The sequence below is a fragment of the Lygodium microphyllum genome, chromosome 26, assembly GCF_053477565.2.
Source record: "Lygodium microphyllum isolate KBCC chromosome 26, Lygodium_microphyllum_v1.1.10, whole genome shotgun sequence".
Lineage (NCBI taxonomy): Eukaryota > Viridiplantae > Streptophyta > Polypodiopsida > Schizaeales > Lygodiaceae > Lygodium > Lygodium microphyllum.
Window position 1 is genome coordinate 83,539,525 of NC_141160.1, and position 14,778 is coordinate 83,554,302.

Below are 14,778 nucleotides of genomic sequence, written 5' to 3' on the forward strand. Positions count from 1 at the left end.
AATAAAAGGAAATAAATTTGGGAAAAAAAACCTCTCCTAAAGAGAGTAAAAAGTGCCCTAGTGTCCAACCGAGGATCATCGACACTCCTCTGTGAGCGTAGGCATGAGTCAAACCCAACATTCCTAGTGGGTCAAGGCCGTGACATTCTGTTGTGGGGTAGACTCAGAAGTCGCTTGATCAACTACATTCATAAATCCTAAGGAGTCTAGACAGCATTTCTCAGGAAAGGCATCCAAGCAACTACCAAACATCCCCTCCCTTGGCTCGACTAGGGATAGGTACGTTAAAATAGAATGTATGATTTTATTAGGGTAGTTTTAGTGGTATACTTGCTATCACTGAACAAGATGATTAAGAAGAGGACAAAGAACTTCAAGAAAGCTCAGGTTAAGAAAATTGACAAGACAAAGCGCTACCATATCCATTTTTCTGTCATTTTCGTCATTTTTCTCTACATAAACCAAAGTTGTTATCTTCATGGTTCTTACTTAACAGGCCCTACAAGAATTTACAAATGATGTTTCTTCATGATATGAAACTTTTAAAGTAAGAAACGTTTCTATGAGTAAAAAATGTGAGTTTTTTTTACAAAAAAAAACAATATAATCCGGCTTTAGGAGAGTATTGCATGATGCTATGGGATCTTAGTTGGAGTCTTTTTTCTTCTTCTTCCATTCTACTCTGTCACTCTCATTGCTATGTCATGCATAGATAGCAACTACTTCTCAACCCGTCAGAGTTGATGTTGGAACTACTTTTTGGGCATTTTGTTTAGTTCTTGGGCTCTATCACTATAGTATCTATTCTTCTCTCGAGAATTGATTATAAGACTCTGATCTTATGTATATGAGTTATCTGTAACGTATCATGATTCATTTTGGATTTTGACATTTTGTCATTTTGCTTTGAAATGAGAATCATAATGTTGTAGCTTGATCCATTTCACATTGCACATGGACTATGTAACATGTTTATTTCAATGATGTTTGAGATCTAAATCATAGTATAGCTTGTCTAAAGACGAAACTTTGATACAATTCAACAATGGATGTCTGATGGGTTATTCTCAATTGACTCTTATGTATTATCACTCATGCTCAAGTGGCCTTTTATTGTTAAAGAGGAAGTTCCACAAAGGTTTAAAATATTTTTCCCAATTTTAAACTATGAAAAATCTTTGTATAAAAAGCTTGTGTTTCTTATTTTACCCTCTCTCGAAAGAGACTTACAAACATATTTCTAACATTTCATTTCTAAACGTTTATACATTTCTCAGTGCTATGCAAGTCGTCCATCTTTACAGAGGCTACACAAAGATATTTAAACGTTGCCATATTGATGTAAAGCTTCCTAAGTTATGTTAGACAAACTTAAGGTCTAAAACTTTTTATAAGAATTTGAGACAATTGAACATTGTAAACCTTTAACCAATTGTAAATTTGTAAGACTTCACACGACTGCAATGTCACTAAACTTCAAAACTCATCGCTCTCGCACAATTCAAGATCATAGATTGGATCACCAATAGAATTTTGTTTGGTGTCTTGTCCTAGATACTGAGATTTATGCTGAATTTGATTTGGTGTCGTCTTAGATACTAAGTTTATACTATATAAAACCACATTTTAAAAATGTAGGTAAGTTTTCTTTTTCTTTTTTTTAAGGAACATAAATTCCAGGATTTTCATCTAAGGCAGGAGCTGTCACAAAACTCGACAACGGTGAGATTTGTGGCACAACCATCAACTATTGAACATGAGGGGTTGAGTTAAAACATGTCTTTCATTTTAGTGGCTTTTCCATGCTTGAATAAAGAAAATAAAGGCAGATCTAGAATGATAGCATCTAAACCACAGTTAAGCTAATTGGCCCAACTGCTATGAGGTTACTATTTGGCAACTAAAGCAATGCAAACATGTGACATGTATACGACTAAAAACACATAACCCCATGCGAAACAACACTCTCAAATTAGTACCTACCATTTTATGGATTTTTGTAAAGGCATGAAGTTCTATTCCTATCTTAGTTATTGAAGGAAAAAGAGAGGGCTTTACCCCACATGTCATGAATGCAAGAACATGGCCACCAATTTGTCAAAAAAGCATTGGGAAAGAAAGGATGTTCTTGGATGCTTATTGGAGGTCTTTATCTAAAAGATGGCAATTCCTTCTCACTTTTAAGGGACGCAAAGTATGAAATGGACAATATGACCATATACAAAGAGAAAAAAATAAATGAGACTGGTTATTGTTTTAGCAACCCCAAAAGCATGCATTTCTGTCATTGGCATTCTTTGCTTTCACTGACAAAGTACTAAGAAGCTCAATATTTTTGCAATGATTGTAAATTTATCCCTGTAAGTGTCGATCACGACAGATCCTAGTTTTTGGGCATCAGTTTTGAGACCTTACGTGTAAACATGTTCAATTTTATGACCTACGATGTGGCCACGAGCATTGCTGATCACAAAAAGGGTAAAATGCTTGTTGTCATGTTGTGGCAGTTTCAGCACAAAATGACAAGTTGCAGGAATCTGAAGTCAGGCTGAGAACAAATACAAATCGTTTTGGGCCCAAACAAGCGCATAATTTATTCTCATTTTTTGGCAAAGTACCTTCCAAATTCCTCTTTGATCACTGGCTACAGCAAGGATTGTTTTCTGATCATTATTTTACAGGATGAAAATGGAAAAACTGAATAGAATGCATTTGCAATTTCTACACAATTATTTTGTTTTGTGAGCCAATAAAGCCCAACTGGCCTGGAGGGTAGTCCCAAGATGACTCTTACATGACATTGATGATGACTTCTCTTTTTGCAATTTTCCATTCACATATACAGCTCTAAAAACCCTTGTTTAATATTTTCCTCCCTGTTGGCATAATGCAACCAAATATGTGTTCCTATCCTAATGATTTACCATTATCAATGCAGGGAGAACATTACTTAATTCCCTCTTCATTGTTCATACATCCTACTCTCTTAAGCCTTCCCCCCTTCTCTTAGACGAATAGAATATGGATTCTCATTTTCACATGGTATCAAAATAGAAGGTTGCCAAATGCCCCCTTCTATGGTTTTCTTCCCAATTCAATTGTAATCATAACTAAAATGCACTCTAGTAGAATAATACAAAATTGCAATAAGACAATGTTATTAAAAATCAAACTCTGAAGACGTAATGCACATAGTATAACAAACAAAAATAAAATGCACATAGTATAACAGATTGGCAAAGCTCCCTGTTGCATTTCCCCTAAAATTTTGGTTAAAGGATAGAATTACAATAAAGTAACTGATTCTCCATGCCAAAGTTGATCAGATGGAAAGTAAAAAAGTAATCAAATATGGAAAATTATGTGAATACTAAGTAAAATGCGTGTACCAAACCTTACAACAATATCCTAGAAGAGAGAAATTTGAGATTTCAAACTTGCAACATACCAGTCTATGCATTAAGCGCTCAAAACACCAAAAAGCATCTGCTTCGTTCTGTAATACCAGCACCATTGGAGAGCAAAGATCACTCATACCTATTTAGAAAGTGCAATAAACAAATCATGCAACACAAAGGTACAAACTATGAAACCTGTTAACATAAATGTATCTCAATAGAAAAAGAACTTGCAATGCTTTTGATAAATTTTGTGTATTTTATTAGCTTAATTTGTTTTTCTTCAAGTTGGAAGATGCTTAAAACAGTGCATTAGTATTGGCCATTGATGAGTTGTCACCAGTTATGATGGTCCCATGCAATGGTTAGAATAAAAATGGTACATACTTCCACCTATATGACACTTGATAAGCTTGAGCAGGAAACATCTTACAGAAACATGTTTGAAAAACCTGCTCTTTTAAAATTGTCATTATAACTAACCTTGGCAGTAGCCAATATCTGGATCGATCCAAGAATATACAGCTAGGATGTCCCATAGCTTAGCAAGGTTCGAATGCTTTTCATAGAACTCCAGTGTTCTGTCAGTGCGAACAACATCAAGACCTGAAAATCAGACACCAGAATAAATAGACAGGCTGACAGCTTCCACGCACTGGAGAAAACATTGGATGCTTTGAGATAACCAGATGAAGGGGAGACAACAGAGTGTACAGCCAAACTAATGCTTCAGATGTCTCAAGTCCACTATTGGGGAATCTCTCATTGACAACTACACAAACAATAAAAATGCAAAGTCTTTCACAAACAATCATTGTTACACTGGCCATAAATTATCCAGATAACCACCCATCATCAGCCAACTTATTCAACAAAGAGAGCGTCGGATGAGTGACCAAGGTGAACAGTAAAGGACTGGAGGGTATCCTTGAAGAAGAGAGCAAGACATGGCAATCTCATCTGTGACCCCCATTACCTGGAATATGTGCCACAGCATCTCAGCTGATGGTGTCAATAAGAGAAGCCATGCGAGGACCAAAACCCATAGCAGCCATCAATTGCCATAGAAGAGACGAGATGACATGACCAAAAGCCTTTCCGATATCTAGTTGATCATAACAACCTTTTGGCCAGAGGCTTTGAGATAATCAATGCCCATCTGAACATTCAAAATATTATGCATGGTGTTTCCTCCCTTAATGAAACCAGATTGATGTCGATGAACCAACCACGGAAATACTTTCTACAACCTTTTGGCAATGATTTTGCAAAAGATTTTGTACAAGGAACCCGTAACAAAAATGAGTCCACTTTGCTTCAAGGTGCATGGGGAAGAAGCCATGGGCAGCAAATGAATGATCTGAAGGCATCGAACTGGATCTTCATACATGCTCGCAAAAGCAAGTTAGTGGGTCCTTAAGCTGTTCAACATGGGCTGAAAACAGCTCATTAAGGAGGCGATCCCAACCAAGGCTTTTCCTGCATGGAAGATGGGACAATATATCCCCCACTTCAACCTTAGTAATATCTAACTTCATTAGCTTCTCTCTCCACCATGGAGCTTCACCCACCTTAGCTCCAACCCTACAAGGAACTGATCTGAAAACGTTTTCTTATTTCACACGACTTGCCTAGTGACATTCTTCACCATTGAGTGAGCCTACTAAGCAAAGCCAAACAGGCTTAAGGGGTCCATCCTAAGACAAGGGCTGTATGGGTATGCCTGCATCAGGAAAATCCAGCTTCCCTTCAATGTTGTTAGAATATTGGAATGATCTATTAAATTATGGTCTCATATTTTTCACCCAGGTCTCTCTTGGAATTGGCACAGCTTATTCGCTTTATGTTGTGTAAAAGAAACAGAATCGTTTGGGTCAAGTGTGGATATCGTTGCAGCATGTTAGTACTCCCAAACAATTGGGTGGGGTTGCTTTGTTGGATGGCAGTCTCCATATGACAGCTTTGAGATTGGCTTTTGAAGGCTCTATCTATGTAGAGTCATCCTTGGACTAATATTGCAAAATGTTTTATTGAGGAGACCGGTATCTCCCATGGTCATATTGTTACCAGGGCTTCTTGGTGGCATGTTTTGAATTCAATGTAGCCTCTTAAAATTTCACAATCCTTTCGCCTTACTCATTTGACTAGCTCCTGGCAAGAGATTATCTACTTTAAAGTTTGACATCTTGATCTCTAAAAGGAGGCTAATTCATTACAAGCGGAAGTGCTGGCCCCCTCCAAGCAGCTAGATTGGCTCGACAAAGACTTACAGCAAGATAGATTTAATCGAATGGCTAGATTGGGGTTGTAGATTGTATGTGATGCTATCATTCCTGGTTGGCCCCCTCTTTATTCTATCCGTTGCATTTGTCAATACTTCAAGATGCCTATTTGGTCAACTTTGCAGGAGCAGCTTCACCAACATAATTTGTTGCCTAATTTTTAGCCCTCTTCCCCTAAGCAAGATTGGGCGTTTATGAAACTAAACAATTTCCTAAAAAGGTCAGCTAATTGGACACACCATAAAATAGTCAAGGATAAGAGATGGGTCACTAAGAAAGCCAACAAAGTTTGGGAAATGTTTGCATATGGAGGCTCCTTATTGTGGTCTCCCATTGGGGATGTGATGCATGCTTGTAAGATCACCCATGGCCACTATATCCTTTGCACTACATGTGATGAGACCCCGATTCATCTTTCCATCTCCTACCCTGTTGCGAGAGAGATTCTGAGCTTTATTTCCTATGAGCAAACCTTAGTGCCACAACAGCAAATGGCCATCCATTCTTGGGTCATGGGCAACATGCCTTCTTTGACCACTTTGCAGCCAAATCATCCTTCCTTTTCCATTTTCTAAGATGGACTGCTCTACGACACAACTAGCACACCCTAACACCTTTATTTTTTATTTGGCCTTGAGTATCCATGGTCACATGAACTATGTTCTAGGATTACTATTATGGCAAATTTCTTCCATGGTTTCAGTTGACTTAGTCCTCCCTGAAATGGTTGCTGCATGGCCACATATTGTTCACTCCACTCTTGTTGTGCTCCCCATGTGATATTTGTGTGTTGTGTTGTGTTTTGGTAGCCTTTTGACTTCATTTATGATGCTGTGATTTTCTTTAGCTAACCAAAAAGCATGATATAAGTATTCTCATTTAATTTAAGCTTCTTCATAAAGAGAGAGAGAGAGAGAGAATTCTTGCACATACACCAAAGTAGATAGATTGATGATTGAAAGTGTAATGCTAGGAGTTTATTTTATAGCCTTCGGATTCTCCCAAAACCCTAACTTTAGGCTATCATACACTATAGCTTGTGTTTACATACTCACACACACTTACTCGTGTGTTCACACACACACACAGTGTAGATATAACTACCAAACCCCCCTTTGGGTCATGGGTGACTAAACCTACGACACAAAACATACAATGGAAAAAACTAATGGGAAGTTCTTACCTCAAATAGAGGCCATGTCTAATCCCATACAACAAATTCCAAGAAAAAGAAATGTAAATGAGAGAGATGCAACATGAGCATGGCATGGTCTACCAACAAGCACAAGGATCTGAAGTAGGACATGGTTCAGAGATGCATATGCACAATTCAAACGCTGACTAAAAGCTAGCATGGCTCAAAGGCACTAGGCACATGACTAGAGGCCGAGTACCTAGGTACAGTTTTCGGGCTTAACTTAGAGGTCATGTAGAAAGTGGTTACCACCCCCCTAAAACATACTCCTAGTAGAATCATGAGGAAATTTTAAAAAGTATAACTCGTTTTAAGTACAATACCCCACACATGAAACATGTGTATTCAAAAGCTCTTAACACATGCAAAATTCGGTCAATGTCTAATTCCAAATACATCTTTATTTTTAAAGAAAATGATTTTAAAGGGCATATTGATAAGGTTTGTGTTTAACATTTCCAAAAGGCAATGATTGAACAGAAACATTGAGAGTCTTATCAAAAGTAGTGGCCAGCTCTTCAAGGTCACTATCAGATAATGAATTAGTAGCCACATAATGTATATGTTGCTTGTCCTTTTTCTAGTATCATTGGTCAATAGTGTGACCAATATGTTTGCAATAGCTGCATTTGGGTGGCTAGTTCTTGATGTCATGGACATGCCATGATCAGATGTACAGATTAATTCTTGCTCATGCCATATGAATCCACGCCCCACGTGAACACACCCTTAAGAGGACATCCTCAAGCCAACCATGTGAACCCACCCTTGCCATGTCATCATAGAACATTATAGAAGATCTGCCATGTCATTACCTGCATCATTCATAATGTCATCATGGAATATTCTAGAAGATCTTTAGCCACCTTGAAACCCTATAAAAGGAGGGGCTCGCTATAGAGCTCCTCAATCTTGCCAATGCTAGTCTTGGGAGCTCAAGGAATCGAGACCTCCAAGTAAGTAACTTTGAGTTTCAATTCTAGTTTTTGCCTAGTCATGGTATCTAGCCTTGTCTTGTCTTCCATTATATTCATGTTCTCTTGTCACCTTGTAATCTCGTAGTACAAGATCTTATCTAGTACTATCTTGTATCTTGTTCATCCCGTCAAGGGAGATCTTGTAATTCTAATATCTTCTATCCATACCTACGGTCCCACGTTGTGGGATCCTTCATATCCTATCGAGTCCTATTGTCTATACCTATGGTCCCGGGTTGCGGAATTTTCCGCATCTTGTTAGGTTATCATTCTACCTTGTGCCCCTACATGGGATTATTTCGTAATCAGAATTCTTGTAACAAATCTTGCATCTAGTCTAGTCTCTCAAGCACAATCTAGTACTCCCATAACAGTTTGACAAGACTACTTTCTAGCCCTACTGAGCACCATGGAAACGACCCTTGAAAGAATAGTGGCCTCCCTTCAAAACCTCCAACAACAAATTCAAGACTTGAATGAACGACAAGCGCAACTTCAAATAGAACACCCTATGCATTTGGGCCCTGCACTTCAAGAGATGGAAGACCAAATCCGAGACTTGCAGAACAAAAGAGAAAGTGATCATATGATTTTGTGTGTTTATCAAATCCAAAAAGAAAACCCAAGATCAACATGCCAAAGAAGTTTAATGATGACCATTCGAAGTTCAAGGGATTCTTGCAACAAGTAAAGTTCTATATCGGCATGCAACCAGATAGGTATCCAAATGATGCTTCCAAGGTGGGATTCATTGGGACTTTGCTTTGTGGTCAAGCTTTATCATGGTTCCCCCACTCTTGGAAAAGAATATAATAGCACTTCATAACTATGAGGCATTTCTTTGTGAGCTCACTTCCACATTTGGAGATGCAAACACTGGTCGAGTAGCAAAAACAAAACTTCGCAAGCTACGACAAGGTAAACGCCATGTCTCTGCTTATGCATCTGAATTTAGGCGATCAATGTGTAACCTCACTTGGCATGAGGAGTACTTTATCAACCAATTCAAATGGGGTCTTCGAGATGACATCAAGGACCTCATCTTCACTATGCCTGAGCCAAAAACACTCAATGATTATATCATGCAAGCAATCCAATGTGATAATAGATTGTTCGAGAGGAAGCAAGAAAATCGAGAAGAATTAAGGCCTCGCCAATGGAACCCAACCCCAATTAGAGATCCAATCAAAGAAGAAACCAAGCTCGAACCAATGCAAATAGATAATACCAAATTTCAGCCCTTAACCCCACAAGAAAAGCAAAGGCGAAGAGAGAATCATCTATGCCTATATAGTGGAAACCCTAGACACATCGCCCTAAATTGCCCAAATAAGAGGGCAAAAATCCCAAGAGTTGCTACAACCATCCTCGAGCAAGACAACGAGGATGTCCGATTGTAAATGAGACTATACAACTGGACCTTGATATAAGAAAGGGTCTCTTGATCCCAACCACACCCATAGAAACTTTCCTAGTCATAATCCAGATGATCCTGCCGAGAAAGACCCTTTCCCTCAAAGGCCTCATCGACTCTGGGGCCTCCACATGTTTCATTGATAATGGCTTTATGAATAAATACCAAATTTGAGTACTCCAAAAGACCAATCTTGCAATAGCTGAAGTCGTGGATGGAAAACCTCTAGCATCTAGAGATATTACCAAGGAAACTCAACCACTCATGGTAACTCTTGGCAATCACAAATCTCGTGTATGCTTTAATGTCATATCCAATCCCACGAATCCAATCATCTTTGGGATGCCTTAGCTAAAGAAACACAACCCAAGTCCTCGATTCTATTCGAAGGAAGCTGACCTACTGGAGCACGGCTCCTCTATCACTAGCCGGCCGAGCCCTAGTGGTCAACAAGGTCCTCCTAGCGATGGCTTGGTGCATCACCTTGTGTTGGTGTTTCTCCTCGTCTTGCGTAGTGCAACTTCGCCGTCTTGTTCAGAACTTCCTTTGGTCCGGGTCCGATGGCTCCACGGATGCCCAAGCCAAGGCGGCGTGGGCAACCATTATACGGCATCGGTCAGAGGGAGGGCTTGGGATCATAGACCCAAAGTTTCACAGTATGGCCCTCTTGGGCAAGCTAATTGTACGCGGCCTCACACCGGGAGGGCAAACCTGGAGGGTCCTACTACAGGAGGGTCTTCAGGATTGTAGACCGAGGCTTGACGGTGAGTGGAGGCCGTCCCTGAGATGGATCTTCACATCAGCCCAGATCACTCCCCCCCCCCAAATTACCTTTCCTACGCAGTTTACTCCACGTGAGGCGGGCCTTCGTAAGGCCCTAATCTAGAGCCCCCTAGGTTGCTAGGGGAAGATAGACCATTAGCCGGTGATCTAGAACCCCCAGGTCAAAGATCAAGAAGGGGCATAGATTGGCGAGTGCCCCCACATCCAGTGGGATGTTGGGAGGCCGGACCGGCTCGTACCATCAGGACATGGCGGGAGGTGTACAGGATGGTGGACGAGGAGGTGTTGCAGCAAGTATCAAGCTACTAGAGAGAAGTGGAGTTGAGGCGAAGGGAGATAGACGCAGCAATACCTCTAGAGTGGCTTGCTCCCCCGAGACGAGTGCCGATAGAGCCCAGGGAGGTATGGGCAGCTAGGTTCTCACCAACAGGCATCCCGCTTACAGGTGGTAGGTAAAGTGGGCGGTGCCCCGCAAGGGACTTTATTCACTGTTCAGGAGGGAGGGCATCTAGCCCTTGACAGAGGGTAGCAAGATGAAGGATTAGTTGCCCTTTCGTGGAGGAGGATTCGGGTGGTGGGCCTTCAGGAGAAGACATGGCGACTGGACCCCTATGTTTTCTGAAGGAGCTCAGGGAGTGGCGCCTCTAAATCTGGAAGGGTAGACCACTTGATGAGCTGGAGTGGGATCCAGGAGAGTGGCTATGGCCGGCCACAGCAGTCGCCAAGAAGCCACCAAGGTTCCTGGAATACAGGGTTAGGTTGGCAAACACCTACTGATGCGGGAGGACATGGATTAGGCACCGTCACATAACACGCATTGAGCGGAGCATAACATCATGGAGCCATTCCGACGGACCTTTTGGCACCGCCTATGGGATAGCTGGAGGCCGAGGAGGATATCGTACTTCTTATGGTTGGTGGCACATGGAGGCTTGGCGGTGGGAAGTTACTTGCCCAGATGTAGAAGGAGGGAGGCTATAAACGCTGCACACAGCAGCCTCTGGAAACCCCCAAGCACTGCCTTTGGTCATGTGAGGAGGCGCAACTTGTGTGGAGAGGAGCATGCCGCATCCTTCGCTGTATAGCACCCAGCCTTGGATATATCTCATGGGGAGCTTTTTGTTGGCAGGCAGTCAGCTAGGGCCGACACCTTCTGTATGAGACCGGGATGCAGGACACGATATTTATCATCAAGGCAGGGTTATGCGCAGTGGTCGGATTGGAGGCACTACCCATCCGTCAAGTACTGGACCCCACAGCAGACCACTCCGAGGTATGGGAGATCATAGGGAGTCTTACTGGATGGCATATCTGGAAGGCGCGGTGTCAGGAGGCTTTTGGCAAAGAGAGATTTTCAGCACAGGCGACCTTAGCAGAGCTCTGGACCTCCATCATCCACTCCCTCCGCGGCTGTTGGGATTAGGTGCAGGGCAAGTCCAAGGCTCGTCAGAAACTACGTAGTCATTTCATGCATACCTGGGGTGGCCAGGACCTGTTTTTCGTGATGCAAACAGGCAGCCCCAAATGGCAATACACCCCCCCTACTTGGCTTCTTGCCCCCATCCCCCCCAGACCACCTTGAGAGGCTTGTATTCATGATGTATTTGTAACTTTGCATCAGCTCCAGCTAGTATGTTGAACATGAGCACTCCATTGTAATCAGTTTTTTTTAGTAATATAATCAGCCACATTTTATTTGCAAAAAAAAAAAAATCAATAGAATGGCACACTTGGAAATTGTCCACCTTGAGAGAGTCACTTTGCATCACAAGGCATGTCTTCTATCTTTTAGGAAAGTCCATGAAAAATTCAAGGTGCCTGGAGATTCTACAGCACTTTGGGATTGCATGACTCAATAGGTGACTAACTTTAGGACCAATCCTTGCCTTGATGTGAGGAAGCCGCTAAGCGATTGAAGGTTCAAGGATTATAAAGGTCTTATTGGTCACTGCACAAATGATGTTTAGTCACGCAAGGTAAACATTGGCTTATGGAGAAGGTGAACAAAGTTTGGGAAGTTAAATTAAGGAGAAACATAAGATCATTGTAGATGGCTGACAAGTAATGCCTTCATTTTTTATCATATATCAGCCTTTGCTTGCTGGTGACGAGGCTTCAATGGTTGATCTTTTGGCATCTTTCTTTTTGAAGAGCAGCTAGGTTCTTGAACAAAGATAAGGTGCTCCTGTAGATGGTTGGTATTCATATGGGTGCTCTAAAGGCCTTACGTAAACTTGATTCCACTTTAAAATGACAAAATTTGATAAAAGATGAGGACTGGTTGAATTTTATTAAAAAGAGAATTTTATTAAGAACACCTCAGTGTAGAAGGGTTGATCAGAATCAATACTAATTTGCCTCTTTCCAACTGCCCATATATGATTCTAAAAGAAACCGCTGAATTCTTCCATCAGTTTATTACCAATATCATCCTTACATATAAAAGAGCTTCCCGTCTGAAAATCCAATAGTTTGTTACATTACCAATCTGGTGTAAAGTCAGTCTCCACTGGGTCACTTTCTTTTTCTGCAGCTCGACATTATCCCTTCCTTGAATATCTTGAAAGCCAAAACCATCAGCAACTTTAATCGGTGAGCTGCGCTGAAGCTGTGGACCTTTGAGATTTTTTACACCTTCATTAGAGGTTTCGAGCATTTGAGAAGTCCCACTAATGTCTTCCTGTCGTATTAGCATTAGAAGTGATTTGGGCAGTGCATCCTGTCTGTTATAGCTTTCACCATTGGCATTCAAATGATTCTCTCTGTTTTTCTGGTGATCTATAGGGTGCCCATTTTCATCAACTCGAGGTAGGGTTACCACAATACCACTTCCAACTGCAGAGTCAAGGAGTTGGCACTCTGCTTTTATTTGAAAATATTTTTCTCTGCATTGGAAAATTATATCTTTAGAATGTCAATGTACTTTTGGAATCATCACTACACAATTGAACATGAAAAGAAACAAAATAACTAAATAGATTTCAACATCAAATAACATGCTCATTCACAGTTCAAATCTCAATACATGTTCTCAATATCACTTATCAACAAATCCAGGTTAGAGGCTATCAAAGTTAAACAAAGCACAGATATTTCTATGAAGCCCAGCAGAATGCAATTTCCGATGAACATGCAAAGAGCTGGCAATTGGCCATGCATGAAGTGTGCGACAGATCCTTTGTGAGGTTTAAATATGTAATGAACTCAACCCTCCGTATCCACAATCACAAAATCACATCCTCTTGGAGCTTGTAACTTGGCAAGGATTGTGTGACACATATTTATACTACTAACCTAGCTAAAGCATTTACACAAAACAACTAACAGAAAAGAAACTACTAGGCAATAGAGATATAAAGCACACCACTAGGATAAGTTCATGAGACTCCTCAGCAAAAGAAAGAAGAAAACAAGTACTTCAACTTCACAAGACTTTGCCACGAGTTTCCACCATGGTAGCTTTGTTTCACAACCTTTCTTCAAGGCAGGTTTATCAACAAGATTCCTTCCATAATAACCTCTCCTAAAAGACAATGGCTTCACCACTGTTCAATAACTTTAAGCCTCCATATGTCCTCCACATCAAGGCTCAGTCAAGGACACAACCAGTGGTTTGTGACCAGTCTTCCTCCTCAAACACAGCCTACTTTTCCAAGATTTCAAGATTTCGAAGAATCAAAGATGTCAGCTCACTGTGGTTGGCAAGACCATTTGGATTGGAAGAACAGCCAAGACCTCAAGGACTGCTCTGAAGAGCAAGGAGACCATAAAATCGTCATGAAGACAACATGATCATAAGTTTCACAAGGATCAATGCAAACACCGTTGTGATTGGGATGTGGATTGAGATTCATAGCTGCTCCTCTACCACGACGTATATTCGTCGTCTCACTCTCGTGGCACCCCAAATGCTAGTGCTCATATTTCTCCGTCTTTCCCTTGACCAAAAGCTGGACAAGACCAATTACGCCATTTGGTCATGTAGGATTGAGGCCATCCTCCACACCTTCGACCTATGAGATTTTGTTACAATTCCTCACCCTTGCCCTACCGTGGATCCTTGCAAGGGTTCTTCTGCAAATTCAGCAGCCCTCCAGGACAAGCTCGACTCCCATATCTGCTCCTTTCTCTTCCTGAATTGCAATGATTTTGTTCTTATGCATGTCAAACGCATTTGCACCATTGCCGAGTTCTCGACTCATTTATCATTCTTAAACCAAATCAATACATTCGCTCATCGAATGACCCTCAAGATGAGCCTACAATAGCTATTTGTCACAAATTCTCCACCATGAAGGATCACATCAATATGGTGGACCAATTTCTAGATGAGTACACATGCCTTGGGAAGATCATCCAATCGCAAGACATGGTTGTGACATTCTTATCCCATCTTCCATCCCCAAAGTATGATGTCTTCACTAGCCTTCTCACCTCATGTGTGTAGGATACCATTGTGAGAGTGCACAACGGAAATTGAAAACTGAACACGGAGAGAAGGAGACAAAGAGAACGTAGGAGAGAGAAGGAACAATGTGACTACAATGGCTGAAGATACAAGGTTACAACAATCAGCCCCAACATGCAACACTACGCATCAATGTGGGCGCCAAATGGTAGCACAGGGATGAGAGAATGAGGAGGGCTGGCTGATCACAAAGAATCAATGATGGATAATGGATAATGAAAGTGAAAGGGCAGGCCGCCTATATATAGGCGAAAAAAAGGG

General features: G+C 41.1%; 1 protein-coding gene across 1 annotated transcript in view; it reads right to left on the reverse strand.

The window, feature by feature from the left end:
* The window catches only part of LOC148013475 (rab GTPase-activating protein 22-like), a 136,083-nt gene that overhangs the window by 80,831 nt on the left and 40,474 nt on the right, over positions 1–14,778 (reverse strand). Inside the window, exons 5-7 of the mRNA XM_087668614.1 lie at positions 12,534–12,934; positions 3,882–4,004; positions 3,449–3,537 (exon numbers count right to left, since the gene is read on the reverse strand). Of these exons, the coding sequence (XP_087524740.1) occupies positions 3,449–3,537; positions 3,882–4,004; positions 12,534–12,934 (613 nt within the window). The remainder of the gene's footprint in view (positions 1–3,448; positions 3,538–3,881; positions 4,005–12,533; positions 12,935–14,778) is intronic.